Source organism: Micromesistius poutassou (genome assembly GCF_964030765.1).
Source record: "Micromesistius poutassou genome assembly, chromosome: 15".
Lineage (NCBI taxonomy): Eukaryota > Metazoa > Chordata > Actinopteri > Gadiformes > Gadidae > Micromesistius > Micromesistius poutassou.
Window position 1 is genome coordinate 2,847,869 of NC_140285.1, and position 26,097 is coordinate 2,873,965.

The 26,097-nt window shown below is 49.6% G+C and overlaps 1 protein-coding gene across 6 annotated transcripts in view; it reads right to left on the reverse strand.

The window, feature by feature from the left end:
* LOC311359120 (tensin-2-like) overlaps window positions 1-26,097 on the reverse strand; it is a 50,873-nt gene that overhangs the window by 23,043 nt on the left and 1,733 nt on the right. For 5 of the 6 annotated variants that reach the window (XM_084479080.1, XM_084479078.1, XM_084479079.1 and 2 more), the window contains exons 2-3: window positions 9,168-9,273; window positions 8,156-8,193 (exon numbers count right to left, since the gene is read on the reverse strand). In XM_084479080.1, the coding sequence (XP_084335206.1) occupies window positions 8,156-8,193; window positions 9,168-9,273 (144 nt within the window). Of the gene's footprint in view, window positions 1-8,155; window positions 8,194-9,167; window positions 9,274-20,455; window positions 20,618-26,097 lie in introns of those variants that run through there. The other variant, XM_084479081.1, reaches the window with a different exon arrangement.

The window sequence follows — 26,097 nt, forward strand, 5'->3', positions numbered from 1 at the left end:
ACCATGTGTGTGTTCCCTGGCAGACAGGGAGGATCGAGGCGAAGTGTTTAGGACGGTCCCCAGTAGACTGCCCCTCCCTGTCTGCGGGGACAGCCAGGTAGTGGTTGCCAGCGGGCTGATTTTCTTCCGTTGCGGAGGAGGTGGTGTAATAACACGACCTCGCCTGGCGGGTTCCTCCTCGCCATGGGAAGGTGGGGCGGAAATTACACACATAATACTAGGGATTATCCGGGGGGTCAAAGGTCAAGGCGGAGGGCTGGGGGGTGGGGGGGGGGGCGGGGGCCCCGGCGATGCAGACATTATCCTATGGGCTGGCTTCAGCGCGACTTACTCTGTTTTCTGTTCCCGCCAAAACAATGCTCATCTGTCTTTTGTTTTTCCTTTCCTTTTTTTATGTTTACAATTTTTACTGACTGGCACATATTTCTACATCGCCCTCCCTCTATCTTTCTTTCTCTCTCTCGCTCTATCTTGCTCTCTCACTCTCTCTCGCTCTCTCTTGCTCTCTCGCTCGCTTTCTCACTCTCTCTCTCTCTTCGTAACTCTCCCTCTTTCTCTCACAAGACTTGTTCCCACACTCAATTTTGACCCCAAAACGAAAGAAAAGGGTTTGTGTGTTTCTGTCATTCTCTCTCTCTCTCTCTGTCTCTCTCTCTGTCTCTCTCTCTCTCTCGCTCTCTCTCTCTCTCTCTCTCTCTCTCTCTCTCTCTCTCCCACTGTCTTCGTCTTGGGAGACAGAGGACAGCAGTCACAACACTCTGCTATGGAGCGCGCACACAAACACACAAACACGTGCACACACACACACACACACACACACAAACACACACACACACACACACACACACACACACACACACACACACACACACACACACACACACGACCCTTGCGACCCACCCATGGGTGCTTCCTCCTAGGACAAACAAGGGCTGGAAGAGTGAAGCGGGTAAAGAAATAAACAGCAGAGGAAGCCCTGGGACGAGCATGATCATCAACAATGATAGAAACACAGAACATTTCCTCTGTGAATTCACCCACAGCCTTAATACAGGCCTTGGCGCTTCTCTCCCTCCCTCCCTCCCTCCCTCCCTCCCTCCATCCATCCCTCCCTCTCTCCATCCATCTCACCAGCTCTCCCTCCCTCCATCCATCTCCACCCTTGCTCTCTCCCATCACCCATCCCTCACCTCCCTTCTTCCATCCATCCCTCCCCCTCTCCCTGTATCCATTCCTCCCTCCCTCCTCTATCCATCTCTCCCTCTCTCCTCCGTCCATCCCTCCCCTCCTTCCTTCCCTCCTTCCCTTCGTCCCTCGCTCCTAACCCTAACCCTACTTTCCTCCCCGCGGTTCTGCTTCCTTCCACACAACAACAGACCCGTCTCTAGATGGTCTCCACGAGGCGGTCGAAAATAAACCGGCCCATCCTTTCCAGTAAAGACACAATACCAGGTCGAGGTCGGCAGATTTAAAAATATCCCAGAGGAACGGAGACTCTGTGAATTTTGTGATTTACGAGAAGTGGTTTTTGTTGTGTTTGTTTACCTTTAATGTTTATAAGTTAGCCTCTTTTGTTACTAAAGCCTGGATGAAACGTCAGGATGGTTTATATCGTCAATGTTAGCATTGTTTAGCATCTACTTTTGGTTTTTGGTATGTCTGTTTTATAATGGTGTCTTGTAAGCCCTTGTGGGCTGGGCATGCTAATGCATGACACGATAATAATAAAAAAAACTAAACTAAACTAAACCAAGAACATAAATACCAACCTGCCTTTCTGTTCTACCTCTACGGGCTCAGAGGTCCAGGTCAACCCTGAGTATCATACACAATCCTGACACCCTGAACACTACATCTCTTCCTCTGGCTCGCTGTCTCCTGGATGGTAAACAACCGGGCTCTGCAAGGCCTGCAGAGGGAAAAGCCTTCAAACAAGAGGCTCTTCAACACACTCGCCCTGTGCATGTTCGCCGTTGTATAACATGGTATCTTTCTTTGGTATTGGTACCAAAGAACCGTTAGTTTGTGTCTAACGCCAATAAGGCTTTGTGAATTGAATTGAAAAGGAGGGAGGCATAGCCCAAGAGGAGGTGGGAGAGGGGGCCATTGCAAAGAAAATAGAAGAGAGAAGGAAAACCACTAGAAGCTGAAACCACGACAAGAAGTAATGGCCAAACCATAGAAGCTCGGCTTTCATGTCCCAGCTCTATTGCAACCTGCAGAAGAAATGTGTTTATGGTTATATTATAGAGTACGACGGATATTGCGATCAAAGCTCAGAGTGGTACAGTACGGGTCTGGTGAAACACCGTGTCCAAACATTTAGAACAAAAACCAAATCACCAGACGTATCCTACTAGAACGTCTGCTCAGAGAAGAGCCGCTGGACTCCCTCGCCAATTAGACAAGCTTATTTTCTTGCCAATATGCAATGCATGCATGCACAATACACACACACACACACACACACACACACACACACACACACACACACACACACACACACACACACACACACACACACACACACACACACACACACACACACACACACACACCCAGTGAGCCTATCTCGGCAATTAGCAGAGCAGTCAGGGATACGGTGGCTCATAGTTGGATATCTCCATTCAGATCCGCTCGGCTGGCCTGACTCATTCTGATCCTCCAGGAAAGAACCCAAGACCAGCCCTCCCTTTAGCAAGCCAAGCGCAGAGCAGTTACAGCCATTGATCTGCTTTCCATTTACTTCCAAGTAACCTTTCAATTTCAACTTTTAAAAGGGCAATGGTTTAAAATGAAGCCACCATCTTGTGAACTAATAAAATAAACGTGTTTGATAGAAGCGACTGCCAACAGTATGTTGTCCGCTATGCAAAACCTACTTGGGTGAGATGTTGGGATCTTAGGTGAAGCTGTTTTGTACCATTTAATTTAATTTTTTTCATTTATAAATCTAAAAAAAACCCTTTTGATCGTTGAAGTTGAACTTTAAGATCCGCTGCCCGGCCGATGAAACCCTGCCCTTGGCTCACAATGAGAACATCCTGCTGGCTTCAGTAGGCTTGGCTTGGAAAACCATGGTCTCGTCCTGACGAAAAGGTTGCAGCCATGGCCCCCATTAAAATGTTAGCCTGGAGCCCAGGTGACCACTGGCGAGCGATGAGTCACGCGTTCTGTGGTTACCATACCGACGTTGCAAAAATAGGGCGGGAAAAAGTTTGTATTCCGAGTTGCCATCGGAATCTCCGTGTGGGGGCAGTTATATAAAGGCATGTTGGGTCAGCTGAGGGGGGGAGGGGGGGGGGGGAGGGTTGCCTGCTCTGTTGTCAAGGTTACAAAAACGCAGGACACTTCCAACTCTTTCCTTCCATCATCCCTTGTTTCCTCTCTACCCTCTTAGGGCGCACTCACACTAGGCCAAGTTGCCCTGCACCGTACTCAAGTACGATTGCCTCTCCCCCCCTACTGTGGCGCTGGCCTGTGCTCACACTAGGCAATCTCAACTGGGCCTGAGTACGGTTGCCTCTTGTGCATATAGGTTACGTATCCGTGCGTGTGCGTGTGTCGGCTCATTAGCATCTGTACCGTGGCCTGAGCACACCTCTCCGAAGTGTACTGAGGCCACGGAATTCAACTGTACTTGAGTACGGATGGCGTGCTCACACTAGCCAAACAATCTAGACTTTAGGGGGCAAACGTACTCGGGCACGGTACAGATGGCCTAGTGTGAGTGCGCCCTTACTGTACTGTCACGTGATAAACGATGACAAGGTAGATAGATCCTAAAAGATTGCCCGCGGGGCGAGGGGTCTGTGACTACTGTTGTGTTCCGGAAACGCACATTAAACTGTGATGAAGTGTTACTGTAATGTCACTTACCATGCGGTGGGAACAGTATTTATTGTCATCACAGCTGGCAGTTTGAAAACATGTCTTTAAGGAGTAGGATTTATATGTGCTAGAGGTTTCCCGGCAGAGCGCTGCGATGCCAGTGGGAGGTTTTTGTTTGCTTCTATTTTCTCTTTTATCCTTTTTTGTTCCTCAACTTATTGACCCCTCCGCTCCTCTCTCCGTTCCTCTCTCCTCATTTCCTCTTCCTCTATTCTCTCCTCTTCGCCTCCTCCTCGTCATCTCTCCCGCTCCTCTATGTTTTGTTCTCATATCCTCTCCTCTCCTCCTCCCCTCTCCTCTCCTCCTCTCTCCACCATCTCCTCCTCCCCTCCCCTCTCCTCTCCTCCCCTCCACCCTCCCCTCTCCTCCCCTCCACCCTCCCCTCTCCTCTAGGATTGGTTCTCCTCTCCTCTCCTCTCCTCTCCTCCTCTCCTCCTCTCCTTTCATCTTCCATGTATGTTGCTTTAGCGGGTGAGGACCTCCGGATTTTCTGGAAACAACAGCAGGCTCTTGTTATGTGCCCTCCAGCCCCACCGCCACCCACCCACCCCTCCATCCCTCCCCCCCCCCCACTTCCTCTCTCTCTCCTCTTTATCTGTCTGTGCTGAACAGTGCATCCCCCCCCCCAGCCCCCGCCCCCACCCCCTCCATGTTCTACACGAAGGAGGGGAGACTGGCATGTGTAAACAGTAGGGCGTTTAGCCCGAGGAGAAAAAAAAACATTTTGGCATTATGGGATGTGTTTGAGCAGATAAGCGTCAGGGAGTCAGCGGTTAACAGCGGACGGTATTTGAGAAACAAACAGTACGCTAATAGGGACAGGGATTCCAGCGAGGTTGGGATGGGGGAGCAGGCTGTGCTCTGTTAGATCTGAAACAGACAGCCCCAACAGATGTCGGTCTAGCCTAGCAGGGAGCCCAACCGGGCAGATCGCTGAGCCAACTGGCGTTCCTCGTTACCCGTGCTCGGATTCAAATGCCTTATCAGCCAGGGCGAGACGGCGAACCTGAAGCCAGACTTCACAGCCAACCCCTTTAGGAGCCATTAGACTTTAGTCACTGAGCGGCCATGTTGGTAGAGTTGGGTGGGTGAACCTTCTAGAAACTTTGGAAGCCACTTTGGAAGCCATGGCAACACTTTAATTTTTAGTTCTGAATTCCATTTCCCTATGCACGTAGCATTTATAATGCAATTATAATCCATTAAGTTTCCATTAAGTTGTCATGGTTCCCCCAAAGATTCTGGAAGGTTCACCGACCCAACTGACGCTAGGTGAATAAGGTCTATTAATAAGGTTCTAAAACACAAATTGACCTAAAATCCTTTGCCTTTGCCAGCTCAGCCACATCTAAAAGTCCAGCGCAAATGCTAGGCGGTACCAAGCCACCGCAGCCCCCTCCCTGACCAGCTACGGGAGCTTCCTCCGAGCGCCCGCTGATCCTGTACCTTGGACCTCCCGGGGGGGCGCCGCCAGTGAAGCACGCAGCCATTGAGATAATCAACCGGAAAATTAATGAGTCACTCAGTTAGAGTTTGTCTTACAGTAGAGTTTAATATCGTGAGATCGTTTCGCTACCCCCCCCTGGCGCTGCCTTCTTCTTCTCCTTTTCCTTCTCCTCTTCCTCCTCCTCCTCCTCCTCCTACTCCCCCCCCCCCCCCCCCCCGGGACCTAGCGATGTGTAACCAGCAGGTAGTCCTGTAGATCTAGTCCCTGCCCTGCTCATAGAGCCGGGGCGGGCTGTCTGTGAGAAGCTGAACTTGGGGGGGGGGGGGGGTTTGGTCTGCAGGGCTCCAGTCCCACAGCAGAGGAAATGCCTTGTGACAAAGTCATGTCACTTACCGTCAGCTACTATGGGCTGTAATCTCAAGACATCCCTCTCCTCCCTCCGTATCGCTTCCTTGTGACATTCCACTCAGAAGCCCTGACGGTCCCTCTATCTGTCTGTCTGTCCCCGCCACAACCTCAGCGTATTATTACTGTATTCCCCGCGGACATCATATTACGAGTCAGAGCGAAGATAAGGAGGAGCAGCTCTCTGTGGGAACAACATGTTGATGTATAGCGGTGGTGTGTGTGTGTGTGTGTGTGTGAGCATTGTGTGTGAGCATTGTGTGTAAGCATTGTGTGTGTGCGTGTGCGTGTGTGTGCGTGTGCGTGTGTGTGTGTGTGTGTGTGTGTGCCTAGCTCGGGGCAGAGAAGAGCAAGCGGGACAGCTAGAGATACGCATGGAAAACTAAACTGTCCGGAAGTGTTTAGAGTTGGAAGGAGAAGCACGCATTGAGTAGAACTTTGAGAGCTACGCTACACCTAGAAGTTCTAACATTACAAACAGAGCTTACATGTTTAATTTCTAGAACGACAGATAGGGTGAAGAGACAGCACTTTGATACAGTATAGAGAGATAAATCTAACCCAACAAAGATAATGTCAACAAAACAACCCCTTATTTATGGAAAAGAATGAACTGGGACAACATGGTGGTTTCCCAGGGAGAGTACTGGACAACTTGGGGGGGGGGGGGGGGGGGTGGGTTGGAGGAGTTTAAAATGATTTGTCATAGGGACAACAACAGTCTGGTGCAGCCTAAAATAGCATCCTGGAGAGAACAGGATGAAGCCCAGATGACAGAGAGCAGCGTGCCAGATGTGTGTGTGTGTGTGTGTGTGTGTGTGTGTATGTGAGAGAGTGTGTATATGCGTCTGTGTGTATATACGTCTGTGTGTGTGTGTGTGTTAGTCATGTTATGAGCCCACGCAGATACACCAACACATTAGCAGGTCATAAACAGCCAGGGAATTGTAATGGCACGGAGAGTACAGAATGGAGAGCGTGAGGTGTACGTTCATCTCCCTACAAGTCATTAAGCGCACCACGCTCTTAACACCTCACACTAGTGACGCAGAACAACAACACTGATAGGAGCTAGCGCACATCTGCTGGACGCGCTACAAGCACAGATGCTAAAGGAACGTCAAGGTTGCGAATAACATTCGGGAGGCTTCATCGTTGAGGTTGTTTCAGCAGGACCAGGTGGTCCGGTGACTCATGGCCGGGTGTCCTGTTTTAAAAGCCACCCCCCCCCCCCCCCCCCCCCCCCTGCGAGACACAGTGAGATACGGTCGGAGATGGTTCCCCTGGGGCCTCCGCTCCCACACCCTTCCCTGTTCTGACCTCTCCCTTCCTGGGCAGCCCTGATGGCTATCTGCCCCGCGGACCGCCTCCGGTCAACAGGGGAGAATCAGGGCCCTGTTACCGTGATGGACCCACGCAGTTACACTCCTCCTACGCAATAGTGTGCTTCGTCTGTTTGTCTGTCTGTCTGTCTGTCTGTCTGTCTGTCTGGCGCTGTGTGTGTGTGTGTGTGTATCATTATTTGACCCATTTTTGGCCCTCAAAAGATAGATTTCAGGGATGCTACACCTCTACCCTTTGCGTACATCAGAAAGAACGAAAGTCTTCCAAACAGTATTGACCCAAAGGCTGTAGGTTTCCTTACACAACCTTATACAGTTTCCTGTGAATCAACGGGGGCATATTCCACCAGAGAGGAAGTGGATCTCAGTCCCTGGGTGGTTTCTGCTGTAGCCTGCGGTACACCCTCAGAATGGGGTCTGCTGTTCCTGATGCCTGGCACGGTGCCCCATCACCCAACCTCCATGCCAGGGTACCCCCCCCCACACACACACACACACACACACACTCAGGGCCTCCCTCCCTCTGCCTTTAATCTTGCCATCCCCCCCCCACTCCTGCCCATCCCATCCCATCCTCCTCCTCCAAGCGTTCATCGCCTCATCTTCTTCATCAATGAGTCTTTCAGAGAGACGGTGCAGCCAGGTTCTCTCGGACCGTGGTTTCACTCACGTAGGGGGAAAACACCCTGAGACAGAGGCCTGTTCATGTTGAGGGCCTCCAGCCGAGGGGCCGAACCCTGACCGCGATACACACTCTGATCAAGTGGCACCGCACTCAGTAACACAACCCTGGTGCTTTGACCCGGTACAACAGGCCGATGACGCAGCCCCACAGGCTGCTGTGGGTTCATCGACTTGTGGTTTAGTTTCTGATGCATTTCGGTCGTCCCCCACAGTAGTTTCACCAGAGGATTTAGGATAGAAAGTGTGATCTTTCTTTTCACATTTAGGTTCACAGACATTATGCCAAAACAATAGAGCCGACTGTTTCGGAACAGGCATAATTTCAGCAAAGAAAGATGTAATGTTTAGGTTTTAAAACAAAGGCATATTTGGGCGTGATGCTTACCTTTGACTCGCATTTTCTGTGAGTAGCTGTCTTGCAAACTAAGAAAAGAGGAAGAATAGAGAGATAAACAGAGGTGAAAGGACAGCATTACATACAGTGCATATGTTACAGTGCATAAAGTCATGGTCATGTTTTGTATGGTAAAGTCATGGTGAGGTTTGGTCATGGTAAAGTGATGGTAAAGTGATGGTGAGGTTTGGTCATGGTAAAGTGATGGTAAAGTCATGTTGAGGTTTGGTCATGGTAAAGTGATGGTAAAGTCATGGTGAGGTTTGGTCATGGTAAAGTGATGGTAAAGTCATGTTGAGGTTTGGTCATGGTAAAGTGATGGTAAAGTCATGGTGAGGTTTGGTCATGGTAAAGTGATGGTAAAGTGATGGTGAGGTTTGGTCATGGTAAAGTCATGGTAAAGTCATGGTGAGTTTTGGTCATGGTAAAGTCATGGTAAAGTCATGGTGAGGTTTGGTCATGGTAAAGTGATGGTAAAGTCATGTTGAGGTTTGGTCATGGTAAAGTGATGGTAAAGTCATGGTGAGGTTTGGTCATGGTAAAGTCATGGTAAAGTGATGGTGAGGTTTGGTCATGGTAAAGTGATGGTAAAGTCATGTTGAGGTTTGGTCATGGTAAAGTGATGGTAAAGTCATGGTGAGGTTTGGTCATGGTAAAGTCATGGTAAAGTCATGGTGAGGTTTGGTCATGGTAAAGTCATGGTAAAGTCATGGTGAGTTTTGGTCATGGTAAAGTCATGGTAAAGTCATGGTGAGGTTTGGTCATGGTAAAGTCATGGTAAAGTCATGGTAAAGTCATGGTGAGGTTTGGTCATGGTAAAGTCATGGTAAAGTCATGGTGAGGTTTGGTCATGGTAAAGTGATAGTAAAGTCATGGTGAGGTTTGGTCATGGTAAAGTCATGGTAAAGTCATGGTGAGGTTTGGTCATGGTAGAGTAGAGTTACAGTAAGGTTATGGTAATGTATTTGAGTGTTGTATGGTAAAGTTCTGGTGATGCTCTCACCTCTGCAGAAGGAGCCCAGGCCGTCCACCCCCTGGCGACACACGGAGCACTGACGCTTCTTCTTAAACGTCTTCTCCTTAAAGACGTGGGGCTCCCCCTTCCCCGTCTGCACACACACACACACACACACACACACACACACACACACACACACACACACACACACACACACACACACACACACACACACACACACACACACACACACACACACACACACACACACACACACACACACACACACAGATTTGCAGTGTGTTAGAACCATTAATACATGACAGGATGTGCGTTTTTGTGTAGTACCTTTCTCTCTGAATCTCTTTTGACCTGTTGAACAGTTCGATTTTTGCACATATCCTGCGTCAAAGAACATAGAAAATAAAAAAGAGTGTGTGTGCGCGTGCGCGTGCATGTATCCGTTACTTACTTCGAGCTGTAGTTTAACCATGAGAATGCTAATGACCAGCTCTAGGGATTAGTGTGTCGCATGCATGAATAGCTAACAACGCTAAGGGGCGAGAGACACATGGTCAGAGTGGGGGAGCGAGGATGTGAACACCAGAGCTGGTGCATATCTGCCATGTCATGCTCGGGATATGAGGTACAAGCCAGCTGGCCTGAAAGGTTATGAGGGGAGAGGTTGTTGAAGGCGGTTGCCATGGTGATTATGACCATTGTAAGGAGTCTTAAAATGTAATTCTGTTATTGACCTTATGGCAGACAATGTGTGAGGGAAATATATAACGTGCACTTTGCATAATCTTCCTTGGGATCCACACACACACACACACACACACACACACACACACACACACACACACACACACACACACACACACACACACACACACACACACACACACACAGAGACACACGCACATACGCAAAAGTCCATCACCACGGTGAGTTTATTAAACCAGCGCTATCAGAAGGTAGGCCGCCATATGCTGATCTCAACACATCCCTCGATCCCTCGTAATGTCAAACGGATGTGTACTAATAAAGGACGTTTTGTTTCCTCTTTCCCTGTGTGTGTGTGTGTGTGTGTGTGTGTGTGTGTGTGTGTGTGTGTGTGTGTGTGTGTGTGTGTGTGTGTGTGTGTGTGTGTGTGTGTGTGGCCCGTTATATGTCAGAAAACAGAAGAGCGAGTGGAAAGTTGTGTTTGCACACTTTTCCATTATCCTCTTGTTTCAGTGAGGGCTGCCAGGGAGAGGGCAGTGTTTGGACAGCTGGCAGCCGCCTGGCAAAGCTGGTATATGACTGACACACACACACACACACACACACACACACACACACACACACACACACACACACACACACACACACACACACACACACACACACACACACACACACACACACACACACACACACACACCATACGCACACCTGTGGATGGAGTGGTGGTTGTGGTTGGTGGTCATATCGTGTATCATGTGATAGCAGTGGTGGGTGTTGGTGGTCCGACGAGTGGTTTGTAGCTTCATCGGTTCCCAGGCCTGACCTCTCTTTCCTCACTTTCAGAAACTCTCACACAGGCGGAATCTTTTCGCCACACACCTCAATATAACCATCACAAACCGGTTTCTACCACGCAACACACACACGCACGCGCACACACACACACACACACACACACACACACACACACACACACACACACAGTGACGGACGCACAATAGGGGGATCCAGGTACAGAAAGCCAAAAGCCCAGCCCAGGATGTTGAGTCACCCATCTGGACTTGTTCATTCTCAGAACCAAGAGCAACGGTTAGTGAGTGAAGTCACCCAGCTCGGTGTACACTCTGAGCAGAAACAACAATCCACAATTGGAAAGTAAGAGTCTTCATCCCTGGACAAAATTTGTCCGAGAAGGGTGAAAGGACAAGCATGACATACTAAGATGTTAATGTTTGAGGACAAATCTGAATCCAGTCATTGAGATTCTCTACCTTGTCAGCTTGTTATATCATCACTCACAGATTATGTATCAAAAAAAAAAAAGGCAAATCATCAACGTTCAGCTATTCATGTTTCACATTTAACTAATGCCTTGTCCCCTGACGGAAGTGACCACCATTTAGTGACCAGGTCCTTGCAGGCCCGGATAACGTTCCAGACAATAAGGGCAGCACTAGGGCCTCAACACAAGCAGCTCGCACTCTCGTCAATCAAAACCCAAACCATCAAAATCACGTCGCTCCCACGTTCCTTTGTCCCGCACTGATATCCTGTTTGACTTGGACCAAAGCCACACTGTGAGCAGTGTTAGCTCCTCTGCTTCACATTGGTCCTGAGGACCACGGCAGACTGTGGCTTCCGCGGTGGCAGAGACCGCAGAATGAGAATAGCCCCGGCAGCCTTTTCTGCGAAGGTGTGTGCGCATACCACCTCTGCCTTCACCCCTTGGCGTTCCCTTGTATCTATAAATGTGTTTGGCTAGGGCGTTGCACAAACATTCAATTACGCTTGTGGTGTGTGTGTGTGTGTGTGTGTGTGTGTGTGTGTGTGTGTGTGTGTGTGTGTGTGTGTGTGTGTGTGTGTGTGTGTGTGTGTGTGTGTGTGTGTGTGTGTGTGTGTGTGTGTGTGTTACGTGCCGGCTTGCGGAGCAACACACCAACACACACAGGGGTCATCTTCATCACACAGCTCCCTTTGCTGTCTTCCTCGTCTTCATTTGGGTGAATGCGTGTGAACACCATTCCCCGCCGTACTCGTGTGGGTGCGGCTGTTCACTTTCATGTTTGTGTGCGTACATGTGTGTGTGTTTGGTTGTGTGTGTGTGTGTGTGTGTGTGTGTGTGTGTGCGTGTGTGCCGCAAAGACACATATCCTTATCTCTATATCCACTCTGGTGTGGGAAGCGAGGGCCAGCGACAGAGTTTAAATAGAGCCACTGGTTAGCTCTGGTTAGCTCTGGTTAGCTGCCCCCTGTGCCCTCGCTGGGGCTGTGGGCAGAGTGATAAACACACGGAGCCCGGCCTGGCAACATTCCTGCCGCTTCAGACGTGGCCCCAGCAGCGGCGTGAAGGCCCCTGGGGCCCCCCCCCCCCCCCCCCCCTCGCCACATGTAGTCTTGGCGAGGCGGCCGTAAACATCCTGAAAGGGTGGAGAGGATCGACGCGGCAGTGAGACTCTGGTATTTACGCCGTTGAAGTGCGGCCTGCGGTGTTAATGAGTGTCCTATTAGTGGGGTGTCGGGGTTTGGCCCCCAGAATGGGAGGAGGGCTGCTGGCGGTCGGTTCAGAGACATTTCGTTATGGGGGTGGTGGGTGATGAGACCGCCGAATATTATCACTTTATTACAATATTACTTTTTTTTATTTATTAACGTAATTGAATAAATGTGTTCAATGCATTTGTATGCTGAGGTGAACGATAAGCGTCATAGTAGCAAAATAAGCGCAGATAGCAACTTGACCAGTTGCTTTGACACACAACATGACAGAATGTTAGCGTCACGTGTGTGTGTGTGTGTGTGTGTGTGTGTGTGTGTGTGCGCGTGTGTGTGTGTGATGAGTGTGTTCACAGTCGGAATCTGAATTCTGAATCTGACTTCCTGAATCAAGTGTTGGCCTCCAGCCCCGGGCATGCGGCCCTATGCAGGTCATTCAAACTGGAAACACTGCGGCGCTAAACGCCAAACAAAACCCGGCCGCCTCACACCACGAGCCCGGGTCATTTCGGTTGTTTCAACGTCGTCAATGTTCCGCGCAAAAGTAAACAAGGCAAGGGCCGAAGCCCCGACAACACTTTCATTCAATCCCCTTCCTTCCCGTTTGGCAACGACCGTGGCTACGCCCTCCAAAGACCCCAAGCACAGAACCTCACTTCAGGAACTCCCACTGGCCTGGAATAACGCTGCTGAGCCTCGTCCCCATTGGTCGGTTTGCCTTTTTCGGTGAACTTGTAAACTTTGTAAACTGAACTTGTTCTAAGTGAACCGAAAAGCACACACTTGCAAACGTTAAAAAAAAAAAAAACAGTTGCGGCGGTCCCGTCTAGCCTGGAGCTCAGCACTTCAGCTGTGCATGGCTGTGTGTTCTGGAGAAGGCATGGAGGATTTCAGACGGCCTGTTTTGGGTCGGGAAACCATGGCGACCTGAAACGTTGCATTGGTCCACTACCGCAAAATCTTCCCGCGGAATGCCTCGACGGTGCCTCCAAACTGATGTGCTTGTTCACATTAGCGGCCGAGGAAACAGTAGACCTACATCGATTTTTGGCACATTATTTTAAAGTATAATTGGCCATCTATGATTCTCTTGAACTATGATTCGAAAAAAACAACAACCCTGGCTCAGAATCCTCCATGACGGCCTGCTGGCAGAGCCAGCGCTGCGAGCAAAGGGGCCGGTTGTACTGGAGCTAGTTGGTGGGTTGGTTAGCTTAGCCAAGAAAAACATGGAGTCTCCTCCTCTACAGACCAGGGCTCAGAGGGTATGTAGAAGGTGGTCTGTCAACAAACCCACAGAGTAGCTGGGTGGTTAGCATGGCTGAGCCAAATGGTTAGCATGAGCTTCTCTGGTGGTTAGCATAATCAAGCCTAGTTTTTTTTAACATAATCTAGCCCGGCGGTAAGCTGGGATGGACTATATGGTTAGCATATTATAGCCCAATGGTTAGCAAGGCCTAGCGTAATGGTTAGCATGGCCTAGCCCAATGCCTAGCTGGACTGTCAGCTCAACAGATTAATCTTGGCATTGTGACATGCACTACAACATACATATTTTCCTTAAAGTACGTGAAGCAGCGCTATATATTAATACATAATCTTTCCGCTGTCACCCGTTCACATTCCAGCACTTGAGGTTGATCCAGTAAACTGGAAGGATCTGGGCATCGGGCCAAAATTTAATTTCCTTTTTATGAAGTGTCCAGAACTGTTAACTTCGAATTAACTTAAACGCCTCTAAATCTTCTCATGAAATTTACAGCAACGTTTTTTAAATGCAGTGGAACATCAAGGATGATACGGCACTCAGTGTGTGGTCAGCATAACTCAGCGAACACTAATGTTATGTTGAAACAATAGCCTCACACCGCACACACACACACCCACACACACACACCCACACACACACACACAGAATAACCTGCGAGATGAGGCCCCGGTCTCGTGACAGCTATTACTGTCACTATGTTTTATATCGTGGATGGACAAAACGGCCCTGCCCACGTTACTCGCTTTATTTAAAACAGATTCTCCTGTGAGTTCAAACCACCAGCAGGGGATTGCCCGGCTCTGCTGCTGAACAGAGACTGCGATTGTTTGAATAGAAAGAATTAGATCATGAAAAGATGTATGCCGCAGAATAATTGAGCAACTGAAAAAAAGTTAAGATAAGAAATAATGATAGTTAAGATAAGAAATAATGACAAAATGGAAAACTCACAATATCGGTGCACATTTTCCCACTTCCAGCTGTCAGAAAGATAAAAAAAATTGCCCAATAAGGAATGGAGACTTAAAAATGATCCAACAGTCTCTATCACACCATCCTGGCAACCCACTATCTTAAGTTATCTCACCCACTCACCCACACTAACCTTAACTTACCTTCCCCACTAACCCACACTGACCTTAACTTACCTTACCCACTAACCCACGCTAACCTTCACTTACCTTACCCACTAACCCACATTAACATTAACTTACCTTCCCCACTAACCTTAACTTCTCTTACCACTAACCCACACTCTGGTCTCCTAAAGGGTGTCTTGTCTCCCTTCTGGTCTCCCGCGAAAAACCAAGCTATCGCCGTGGCAACGCGGAGCTTGTTGCCACCGTGGCAACGCCTCACCTACCCGCTAGCGGGAGGAACACCCCCTTCTTGTGGGTCAAACACACACACACACACACACACACACACACACACACACACACACACACACACACACACACACACACACACTTACGGGTAGACCTGGGTCCTGGCAGACGGTCCGTGAAGCAGCACAGCCCCTCACAGCTCCCCACTATCCCCCCGCGTCCAGACCTCGCTCCCCTGCGCTCCGACATACACGCCCCCACTCACCCTCCTGCCCCCCCCCCCCCCCCCCCCCCCCACCATGACCCGCCCCGAAAGCCTCCCCCCACCCCACCACCACCACCACCACCCCAACACCCTCAACATCTGCTCCATACAAGAAGGTCCTGTTCCAGTATTTTTAGTCCCGGGCCCGGAGGTTGTAGTCGTCAAAGAGATGCTTTCTAAGCCCCCCTTCACCCCCACATCCCCCCCCCCCCCCCCACCCCCCATCATCTCCCTGCCAGCGGGCCCTGCCACCCATCACAAGAACAGTAGCTGGATTGAGATTGGATCAGTGTGTGTGTGTGTGTGTGTGTGTGTGTGGGGGGGGGGGACGCATGTGAGAGATGCACACACACACACACACACACACACATACACATAAATAAATAGACTTGGACAAAGAGGCCAATATATTGACATATTTCTAGATTTAAATGTCTTGTTCATGCCAACACCTTCCCAAACACCCTTGAAAACACACCGTCGTCAAGCACCCGCTCCACCTCCACCCCCACCCCCACCCCTCACTTATATAAACAAATGACATACATCTCAACAGTTGATATGCAGGTTCACACTCTCAAACACACACACACACACACACACACACACACTCACCCATACACACGCACACACTCACCCATAGACACACACACACACACACACTCACTCACCCATAGACAGACACACTTACTCACACACACACACACACACATAGACAGACACACTTATTCACGCACATACACTCACCCATAGACACACTGACACACACACACACACACACACACACACACACACACACTCGCCCATAGACATACACACTTACTCACCCACACACACACACACACACACACACACAGCCAAAGACACACAAACTCACTCACCCATAGACACACACACACACACACACACACACTCACCCATAGACACACACACACACACACACACACACACACACACACACACTCACACACACTATGCATACGCACCCTCATAAATAGCGCAGATTCTTCCGGGACAACGATGGACATTGTGCGGCAGCGGCGACACATTGCTCGTTGACCACAGGAGATTGAACCAATGACCCTGCGACTGCTTCAGCAGCAGATGGTATCTGAGGACAGACGGACACCCACCACTAATGGTGGAAACCCTCCTCGTTGGGTCTGGTTTGATTTCCCGCGCCCGGGGAGGGAGCACGCTGAATGCTCTGATTGTGTGTGACTGAGTTATGGGGGGGCTTCTGGTTCTGTCTCCCCGTGGGGGGGGGGGCACGTGATGGAGAACTATTTCCAGCGTCCATGTTATGGTCCCACCAGTCCCATCTAGTACATGTATGTCTATATATATACGAGTGGCTGTGTTTATCTAAGGCATCTTACAACAGCGAGTGCATTCAACGTTACCCTGGGTCGCCCCCCCCCCCCCCCCCCCCCCCCCCCCCCCCCCCCCCCGAGTGGGAATCGAACCTGTGACCCCGGTCATCCAAGGCAAGGGTGGGCCCTTGTTCTGGTTTATTCTGGTTTTATTTGTTCAATCTCTTTTCATTTCTACTACGGCCCCACACTTTCGGCTGTGACACACGGATTTCCCTTCTGGAACTGAGAAAGTACCTCCTTATCGTATCCCTTCTAGTAAGTGTGCTTTGGGAGACGGTTCCCTTAATGGAGGGATCAGTCCCATGTGTTCCCGCTCAGCGTTCCTTCCTTTCCCACTGGGCTCGGGAGATGTTTACCTTGCCCCCCTCGCGATCTCCCCGCTCCATTAACAGTGGCCCGCGTGATAAAGCGCTACAGAGAGTCACACGATTTTTGCCGGGGTTTCCTCCGTGGAACCTCGGTGATCCATCATCTGCAACGCGGGGCTTAATTTAGCGCTTTCCTCGCGTGTCAAAGCGACATGTGTAAGCGGGGGGGGGGGGGGGGGGGGGGAAGTGCTGATGACAGCACAGCGCTGAACAACTTTGTGAGGTGTGTTTGCTCTGGCAGCTCACGCACCGCCTCGCTGTCAGCGTCTGGCTGTCCACCAGCGCCGGCCCTGACTGGAGCCCTCCTAGGGGGGGTACGGTGGGCCGGTGGAAGGAGAGGCAGATGGGTGGGGGGTAGGGGGGGATGCTGAACTGTCACGTTAAGTAAGAGAAGGTGATGCACTGTACGTCCTTCAACTGATAGCAAGTGTACCTTGCGTGTGAGTGTCTGTGTGTGTCTGTATAGGTGTGCGTGCATGTGTGTGAAGGTGTGTGTGTGTGTGTGTGTGTGTGTGTGTGTGTGTGAGTGGGCGTGCGTGTGTGTGTGTTTTTGTTTGTGTGTGTGTGTGTGTGTGGGCGTGTGCGTGTGTGTGTGTTTGTCCTGTGCAGTAGAGGGAGTTCCTTAACTCACATGTTCTTGTATGTGAGTCCTTGACTCACTTGTTGGCAGCATGTCCTGTGTGTGTGTGTGTGTGTGTGTGTGTGTGTGTGTGTGTGTGTGTGTGTGTGTGTGTGTGTGTGTGTGTGTGTGTGTGTGTGTGTGTGTGTGTGTGTGTGTGTGTGTGTGTGTGTGTGCGTGCATGTGTGTGCGTGTGTGTGTGTACACGGAAGTGTGTCATGTCGCTACACTGACCTCACCTCTGGAACAGGCTGTCTCTGTTCCAGTGCCTGTTCCACACACACACACACACTCACACACACACACACACACACACACAAACAAATGTGTGCACACACACACACACACACACACACACACACACACACACACACACACACACACACACACACACACACACACACACACACACACACACACACACACACACACACACACACACAGTCCATCACGCCATGTCCACGACACTCCCATCCTGCCTGAGCAGCCACAGCCCATCCCAGCAGCGCAGCACCCAGGCTGGTGACTCTGAGGCCGGGTACGTCCAGTACCCTGACCCCCCTGTGCTCACCAGACACCCAGCTCCTGTCCCACCATGGACCAGTTAAAAAAGTGCATTAAGGTTAAGGGGGTTGACTCCCAGCCGGAGAGGATCTGGGTTCAATTCCCAATGTCCCAGCAGGCTAACCTGTAGGCCTCTCTGGGCAAGATGTCTTGACATCTACGCTTCCTCATACATGCTGCGTCCTCTATCTGAATACACTGTCAGCTTGATGGATTGGACAGAAGCATCTGTTAAACATTTAAATAGTACTAAATAACAATATGTCTGCAGACGGCAACTGTCACTATAAACCAAACATGGCCAGTATGCTTTAGTCTGTTGAAACTGACCCAGCGTCTGTGGTGGTGACAGTGAACCATGGACAGAAGCAGTAAACATGTCATCTCTAGTAAATTGGGGGTGACAGCACTGGACCGTAAAATGAGTGCACGTTTCAATGCGTTGCAGTTCTAAACTCTGTGCACTCCTGGTGCAAACAGCCGGTTCCTGAGAATCCTTCTGCAGAACACAAACACACAGGACGCAGTGGTTGTGAGTGTGTGGCCGTGCCAACGCAGGGTACATGCGGTCAAATTCCCTGCCCAATCTGGCCAACCTTGGCAACACTGCATGCGGTGTGTTTGAACCGCTGTGTGTTCAGATGTTGACTGCATCAAACCATTTTGGCACCGGATGATGTGACTGGGATTGGGCAGACTGGTGGCTTGGCAATGCCACAGTGGGGTGCCTTCGAATACACCGCAAGTTCATTGTTTTTGCTTTTCATTGTGTGTTGTGCAAGCCTTTGAAGTGTGTGTGTGTGTGTGTGTGTGGGGGGGGGGGGGGTCATAACAATTTGACATTTCATATGAATGAAACAATGAAAGACATGGATACACATTGCAATCACTATTGTATACATAATTTACAGTGTGTGTGTGTGTGTGTGTGTGTGTGTGTGTGTGTGTGTGTTGTGCGCCAGTGTGTGTGCATGTGTGTGTGATATCAATCAATCATCATCCGCAATTATGAATATTTCCTTTGACACCAGATCACACACGACGATCCTTCCCCAACACCAGCACTCACCCCCTCCATCCCCTTTACCCTCGCACGCTACCTACCCCTGTGACGTAGTGACGTAGGATTTTCTTCACGCAGGAAGCAATTTGTTAATGAGCTCGCAGCGTTATCAGGGGGACGGAAAGAGGTTGGAGAGGTGGGGACAATGCTATCGCTAAATCCCTGGCCTTTTACTTGTGTTTTGACAAATAGGAAGGAACTTTAGCCCTGGGAATATGATATGGAATATGTTGTTTGGTTAGTATGGTTGTGAGGCTGTATGTCTATTGCGGTGGATGGATAAAACGGAGCAGGCTATATTTGTCGGCTGCTGATAACTCAAAGGATGCTGATTATTCCTGTTTCCTATCATGAATCACGTCGCTCAATGCCGTCGAAATGACGCACGCATGTTCACTTTAATCGTGCTCCAATTCACTCTTTTTACATTCGGACTTTCTGTCAACACAGACACACGCACCCAGGCACGCACGCGCGCGCGCACACACACACACACACACACACACACACACACACACACACACACACACACACACACACACACACACACACACACACACACACACACACACACACACACACACACACACACACACACACACACACACAGAGAGAGACCCTCTTTCTGATAAGAGAAAGTCAAGTGCGCTCATCGCGAACGCGAACGCGCACAAACCATCCCAATTAGGCGTCTTAATTACTGCGACATGCATGGCGCAGTTGGATTAGCGCTCGCGATGGAGAGGCGGGGGAGGGGAGCGCTATCATATGACCAAAGATTCATAACTTTATGTCAGGGAGATAAAGCGTGCTCAATGTGCAAGAATACCAACAACATTGACAAATTGAAGCCAAACCCCGCGCGTGATAACAGTTTAAACGGTGCGTAATAATGACGCTTCACAATAATCACTTCTTTTTTTGTGTAAAAAGTTGCTTGAGACTGTCTTGACAGCCCGCAAACAACAAGCAGCATACCGACAAGGGATGCGTTAATGGTGATAGATTGCTGTAGAGTGTTACTTAGGACTTATTACGTCGTATTCTCTTCTTCAGATTTAATATCAAAGAAAATGCCACAATACCCAACTCTGGTATCTGCATACAGAGTTGAACGCTCTGGGCTAAATATAGCATATCTATCTACACATTCCGAGATGTTGTCCCCAACTCCCAAATGCTGAAACTTACTTAAATGCAATACAAAAAAATACAATAGAGGTTTGTCGTGGAAAGACGCAAGTTGTGTTGTTCTTACCTTATTCATTTTCCCTAATCCAGATTTTTGGCTCATGAGTAAATAGTTCTTATGGAAGGATCACCAAGAAGAGGAACATCATTCGCGGTTCTGTAATAACTTGTTTTCTTTGCTCTGGGTTCGCCTCCTGTTCTGCTGTGTGCGAGGTGGGGCTACAGCAGCGAGCAGAACCCACGTCTGTGAGAATAGTATTACGGGAAGCCCGTCCCCCTGATTGGTCCGAACCGGAGAGGGGAGCGTTAGACGCGCGCTCCAGATTGGCTGGACGGCAGCATGGAGGATGTCACTTGTGGGGAGCGAAGTGAAGTCATTGCCCCGCTGCACGTTAGCAAGCACGCGCTTCCTGGAGAGCCATAGGGCCAGGATGGGTGGGTGCCTTCAATGAAGTCATTAGCTAGGCATTTGGCCAATTACGCTGTTGACTCTCAGCAGGGAAAAACACTATTATTATTTTTTTACTTTTTTTTTTTTTACTGCAGTATTAACATTCAGTGTATATTTGCCTTCATGTAACGCTGATATCAGTAGCGGGACTTTTGTTTTGTCAGGTGGAGGCGGCAAGCTCCATTGTACCTTACCAACAGCACCACCCAGTGGGCGACTGGGGGAAATACACCAGGGGACGAAACAACACACCTGGTAAATGAAAATGATTTGCCTGAGAACAGATAGAGAGCTGCAGTGTTAAGAGCTGCTAAATTATGTAATCAGGAGACTTGGTCTACATGGCGGCTCGCCTCTCTCAGCCTGCACATTTCAAGGCCAAATCCCAATCCCACGGTATTACTACAGTACGACACACGAGCTACGTTAATACTGCTAATACATGAGGCATTACCTCCGTCTGACGCTGCAAGCCTTTAGTGGCTCCCATATGTGCGGGATTGACTGTACAGGTCTGTGAACTGTACAGTATGTGTCCATGATTTTCATCAGCATAATCCTGAGTTTGTGTTGGTTACCCCTTTACCCCAAAACAGCACATGTGTCATGACACCTCTAGTCAGAACTAAGGAACTCCACATGTGACATATTTAGTGCATACACTCTCAGGTGTGTGTGTGTGTGTGTGTGTGTGTGTGTGTGTGTGTGTGTGTGTGTGTGCATCTGTTAACTCATTTGACGGTATGACAGCAGTCTGAGCAGTACACAGTTAGCAGTATGATAACCTGTTGGGATTTACAGCAATGATTGTGCCCGCTTCTCCCTCCCGTCTATTATCACCGCGTTTATCTGCTCAAAAACACTCAACGACACAGAGAAGAGACTGAGCCTTTGGATCGATTATATAAAACCCAAACCTTACGTAACTGAATCTAATAAAGAGCCTGCATACAAACAGGCCTGAAGCACCAATCACGGCAAAGTGCGCTGGGGAAAAGTTGTGGCTGCAGCTTTCAGTAACACACAACTACCTCAAGGCTCAAAGCAAAAACCCAGCCAGCCCAACGCAGACAGAGCAGGGACACAAGGAGCAGTCGGACCAGCGTAGACAGACAGAGCAGCACTGCAGGGACAGTCAGACCAGGAGCAGACAGACAGAGCAGCACTGCAGGGACAGTCAGACCAGGCGCAGACAGACAGAGCAGCGCTGCAGGGACACAAGGTGCAGCCAGACCAGCAGGAGACGACAGAGCTGCCCCCCCTGCCAGCTGCTTCCCTTCCAACCTGTCTCCACAGCGCAGGATTTAGGGCTCAGAGGAAGTGGAAAGAGCACAGAGCGTCCCAGCCCAGAGGAGGGAGGGAGGGAGAGAGAGAGAGGGAGGGAGAGAGAGAGAGAGAGAGAGAGAGAGGGAGAGAGAGAGAGGGAGAGGGAGAGAGAGAGAGAGAGAGAGAGAGAGAGAGAGAGAGAGAGAGAGAGAGGGGGGGACAGAGAGAGAGACACACACACACACACACACACACACACACAGTCCGATAGAGACAGAGAGAGAGAGATAGAGACGCAGAGAGAGAGAGACAGAGATAGAGATGGAGAGAGAGAGAGTGAAAGAGAGAGAGAGAGCCCGGCTCTGGAGGAGTGGGTCGGAGCCAAGAGGAAATGCGAGGAGGACTTGGGGAAAAGGGAGGATGAGGAGAGGAGGAAGAAAAAGAAGGGGAGGAAGGGGGCAGGAGAGTGGGGTATGACGCTCAAACCCTTATTGTGTAAGACAGCACTCCTAAGCCAAGGGCTGATAGGGTACAGCTGTGGAAGGAGGGAAATGAAAGAGGGAGAGGGAGGGAGAGGGAGAGAGAGAGCGCGATAGAGACAGAGAGAGAGGGGGAGAGGGAGAGAGAGGAAGAGAGACAGAGAGAGAGAGAGAGAGGTGGAGAGAGAGAGCGCGAGAGAGACAAGAGACAACAAGCGTTTGCTAGCGACCGCACCAGAGAGAGAGAGAAACGGAGAACACACAGACCCACATGAGAATCCCACCGAGAGCGAGTCCAGGAGGCCCAGGCGAAAGGAACAGTGGCATCATGGGAGTAATCAGCCCGGGTTTAGCATGCCCTTGTGTTGTATAACACACTACTGGATCCCATCTCCCCCCCGCCCCCCCCGCCCCGTCTCAGGTGCCCCGTTGGCCCCGCACGCTGCCAGGAAGCCCACCCCGTTACCCTAACGCTGTTCCCCCCCTTAGAACATTCTTGTGTCCAGAGCCGGGATCTTGGATCAACATCAAGCGAGAGGTTCTCAGGGAGCGGAGACGGGGGAGAACACACTGGACGCATAGTTTGCGGCGAGGTGTTTGGTTTAGAGGCTGGCGCGGGGACCCGGCGGGGTTGAACGCGTGTCTCGGGGGGGAGAGTCTCAAGGGTTTACGCTGATTCTACTGATTCTACATCAGCGTTCGCATGCATGTCTGCATGTCTGCATGTCTGCAAGTCTGTCCCCCCCCCCCCCCCCCCACTACCACTCACCCCTCCATGATGAACTCACTACACTAAAAGAGCATTCCTCAAACCCTCGGTCACCGTTTTCTGACCAGAACATTAGTTCTTCCACCCGCAGGAATCCAGCCGACTCCACACACACACACACACACCCCTTGGGTTTGGACCTTACGCAAGGAATTCAGCAATTTGTAATTTGAGAGAGCGTGGGAACGACACATGCAATTAAACGGAATGAAATGTAATTTTATTCAACTCCAACTCAAATTCCAATTACATTCAATCCGTTTCTGTTTTATTATTGAATTATTGTTATTCAATGTACTAGGAACTTGATCATTTGTAGAACATTTCATATTTTTGTTTTGTATTGTTTATTATCATGAATGTTTCAGGTGTGTGTGTGTGTGTGTGTGTGTGTGTGTGTGTGTGTGTGTGTGTGTGTGTGTGTGTGTGTGTCTTATGTGTTTGTATGTGTTTGTGTAAGTGTGTGTGTGCGTGCGTTTGTGTTTGAATGCATCTGCCTAGGTGTGTGTGTGTGCGTGTGGGTGCATGTGTGTGTATGTTTGTCAAATGCCTGTGGCCACTGACCATCATGAGAAGGAGACGCAAAGAAAACACACATGCAAAACCATAAAGAATGATATATATATATTCACACAGTATAGGCCTGAGGTCACCCACTAGTCTACAGAGGCTGTTGTTTGTACTGCAGTGAAGGGACACACCAGTCACATGGTGTCAGCTGTCATCGCTCTATATTTCTTTCATTTCAGCCTTTAATTTAGTTTAGCTTGTAATGTTCATAATGTCAGAGTCACACCCGACTCCAGACTACAGTAAACATGAGGTGGCCTCAATTGAAGGGTAGGCAATTAATTTCAGCAATCAATAAATCAAATGCCTTGGCAAAAAAAAGAAAAATATCTGGTGCTGTCGCAGGCCTGTAATAGTCTTGTCCAATCACGTCTTCTTCTGGGAGTGGCTTTGGAGGCCTGAAGGGAAGGGTCTGATCTTTCGATACTGGCTGGCTGGCTGGCTGGTTCCAACCAATCGCCCACCCTACCTTAAAGGTGTCAAATGTGCCGACAACAATCGTGTACGTATGTATCGTGTCAGCGATAATGTAATCAAGGAGGCATCCTTGAGCAAAATTCCTCCACCCCGTCTCGTTCACGATCCTGTATCCTGCCAGTCCCGAGTAAACAGAACAGGAGCCCTTCCACAAACACAAACACAAATTATTCGAGACAATACGTTCAGTAAGTTGAGCACTCATTCGATTATAATAACCACACACAGCTTGTGTTCCTTGGACCGGGTATTTATATGGGAATGAAATCCATGTTTTGGGGCATTCGCTGCCAAGTAGACGTTAAACCATTCCACATACACAGCCGGTCCATATCGTCATACCGCAGTCCGTCCGGTCAGATCTCACAACAACAAACAATCCACGAGAGCCACGTGTGGGAGCGCCGACCCTTTAATGAGGCGTCTATAAAAACACTCGCCCCCCCCAGCGTGGTACATCAGCGTCTAGCCCTCTTCCACTCCAGGTAAACAACCGCGTCATCCGCAAACTCTTGGAACTGCAGCACCAGGATGGTACGTAACGTAACGCATAACTCCAGCGTGTGGTGCTCAGCCCTGTGTAGACAGTGGATCAGGGGAAGCCCGGTCTCAGAGGGCTGTTTATTGACTCGTCGCTATACCACTTCAGTATGACCCTGCTGGCGTTGTTGACTCGTAGTAGTTAACACTTATCTTGGCCCTCGCCCTCCATCTGTTAAACTTCCCTGCCAATGTTTATAAGATGGGAAGGAAATTACTTAAGTCGTGAACATTTGAACATTTTGTGAACATCTGTGAAGAGATGGGCCTTGGGGGATATGTAACATGAATTCACATTGTGAAACCGTCATGGAGAGTAAAACAAAAATGTTGTCGATATGAAAATACCATGTTTGTCGTGAGTGCAGCCCTAGTTGGGATCTGTTGACAAAACGAAACCAAAGCCAGGGCCTGAATACAGTGCTCTGTAATGATGTGTAAGACACAAGGACGTCTAGAATAATCAAATAATTACAGTACCACAATAAGAGGCAGATCAAACACAAACACTTTTCACTCTTGGATCCACAAGCACCAACAGAGGAGGAGGAGGAGGAGGAGGAGAGGGAGCAGGAGAACAAGGAGGAGAACCAGGAGTAGAGCAAGGAGGAGAACGAGGAGGAGGAGGAGGACGAGAAGGAGAGGAAGGAGGAGGAGGAGGAGGAGAGTGGGCTGTGGCTGGTTCCCACAGCCCATCAGGACCAGCTGACCAGCTGCACATCAGGATGGAGAACAGAGGGCTCCACGTTCCCACGCTGCTCCCAGCCAACAACACTACATATGCACACCAAATATACACATACACAACTTGTACACGCACACAATACATATACACACACACAACTCACATACACACACAGAATAAACACATACACAACTCACACACACACACACCAAATATACACGTACACAACTCGCATACACACACACACCACATATACACATACAAAACGCACATGAAACAGCATAAAAAAACCACCGCATAAAAACAGCACAACACACAACGACCCATGCATAAACAAAACACACAAACAAACACACCCACACACGCACACACACAACACAACCCAGCACATAAACAAACACACGCCAACAAACACACACCAGCAACACAACCCAGCACATAAACAAAACAAACACACGCAACAACACACTAT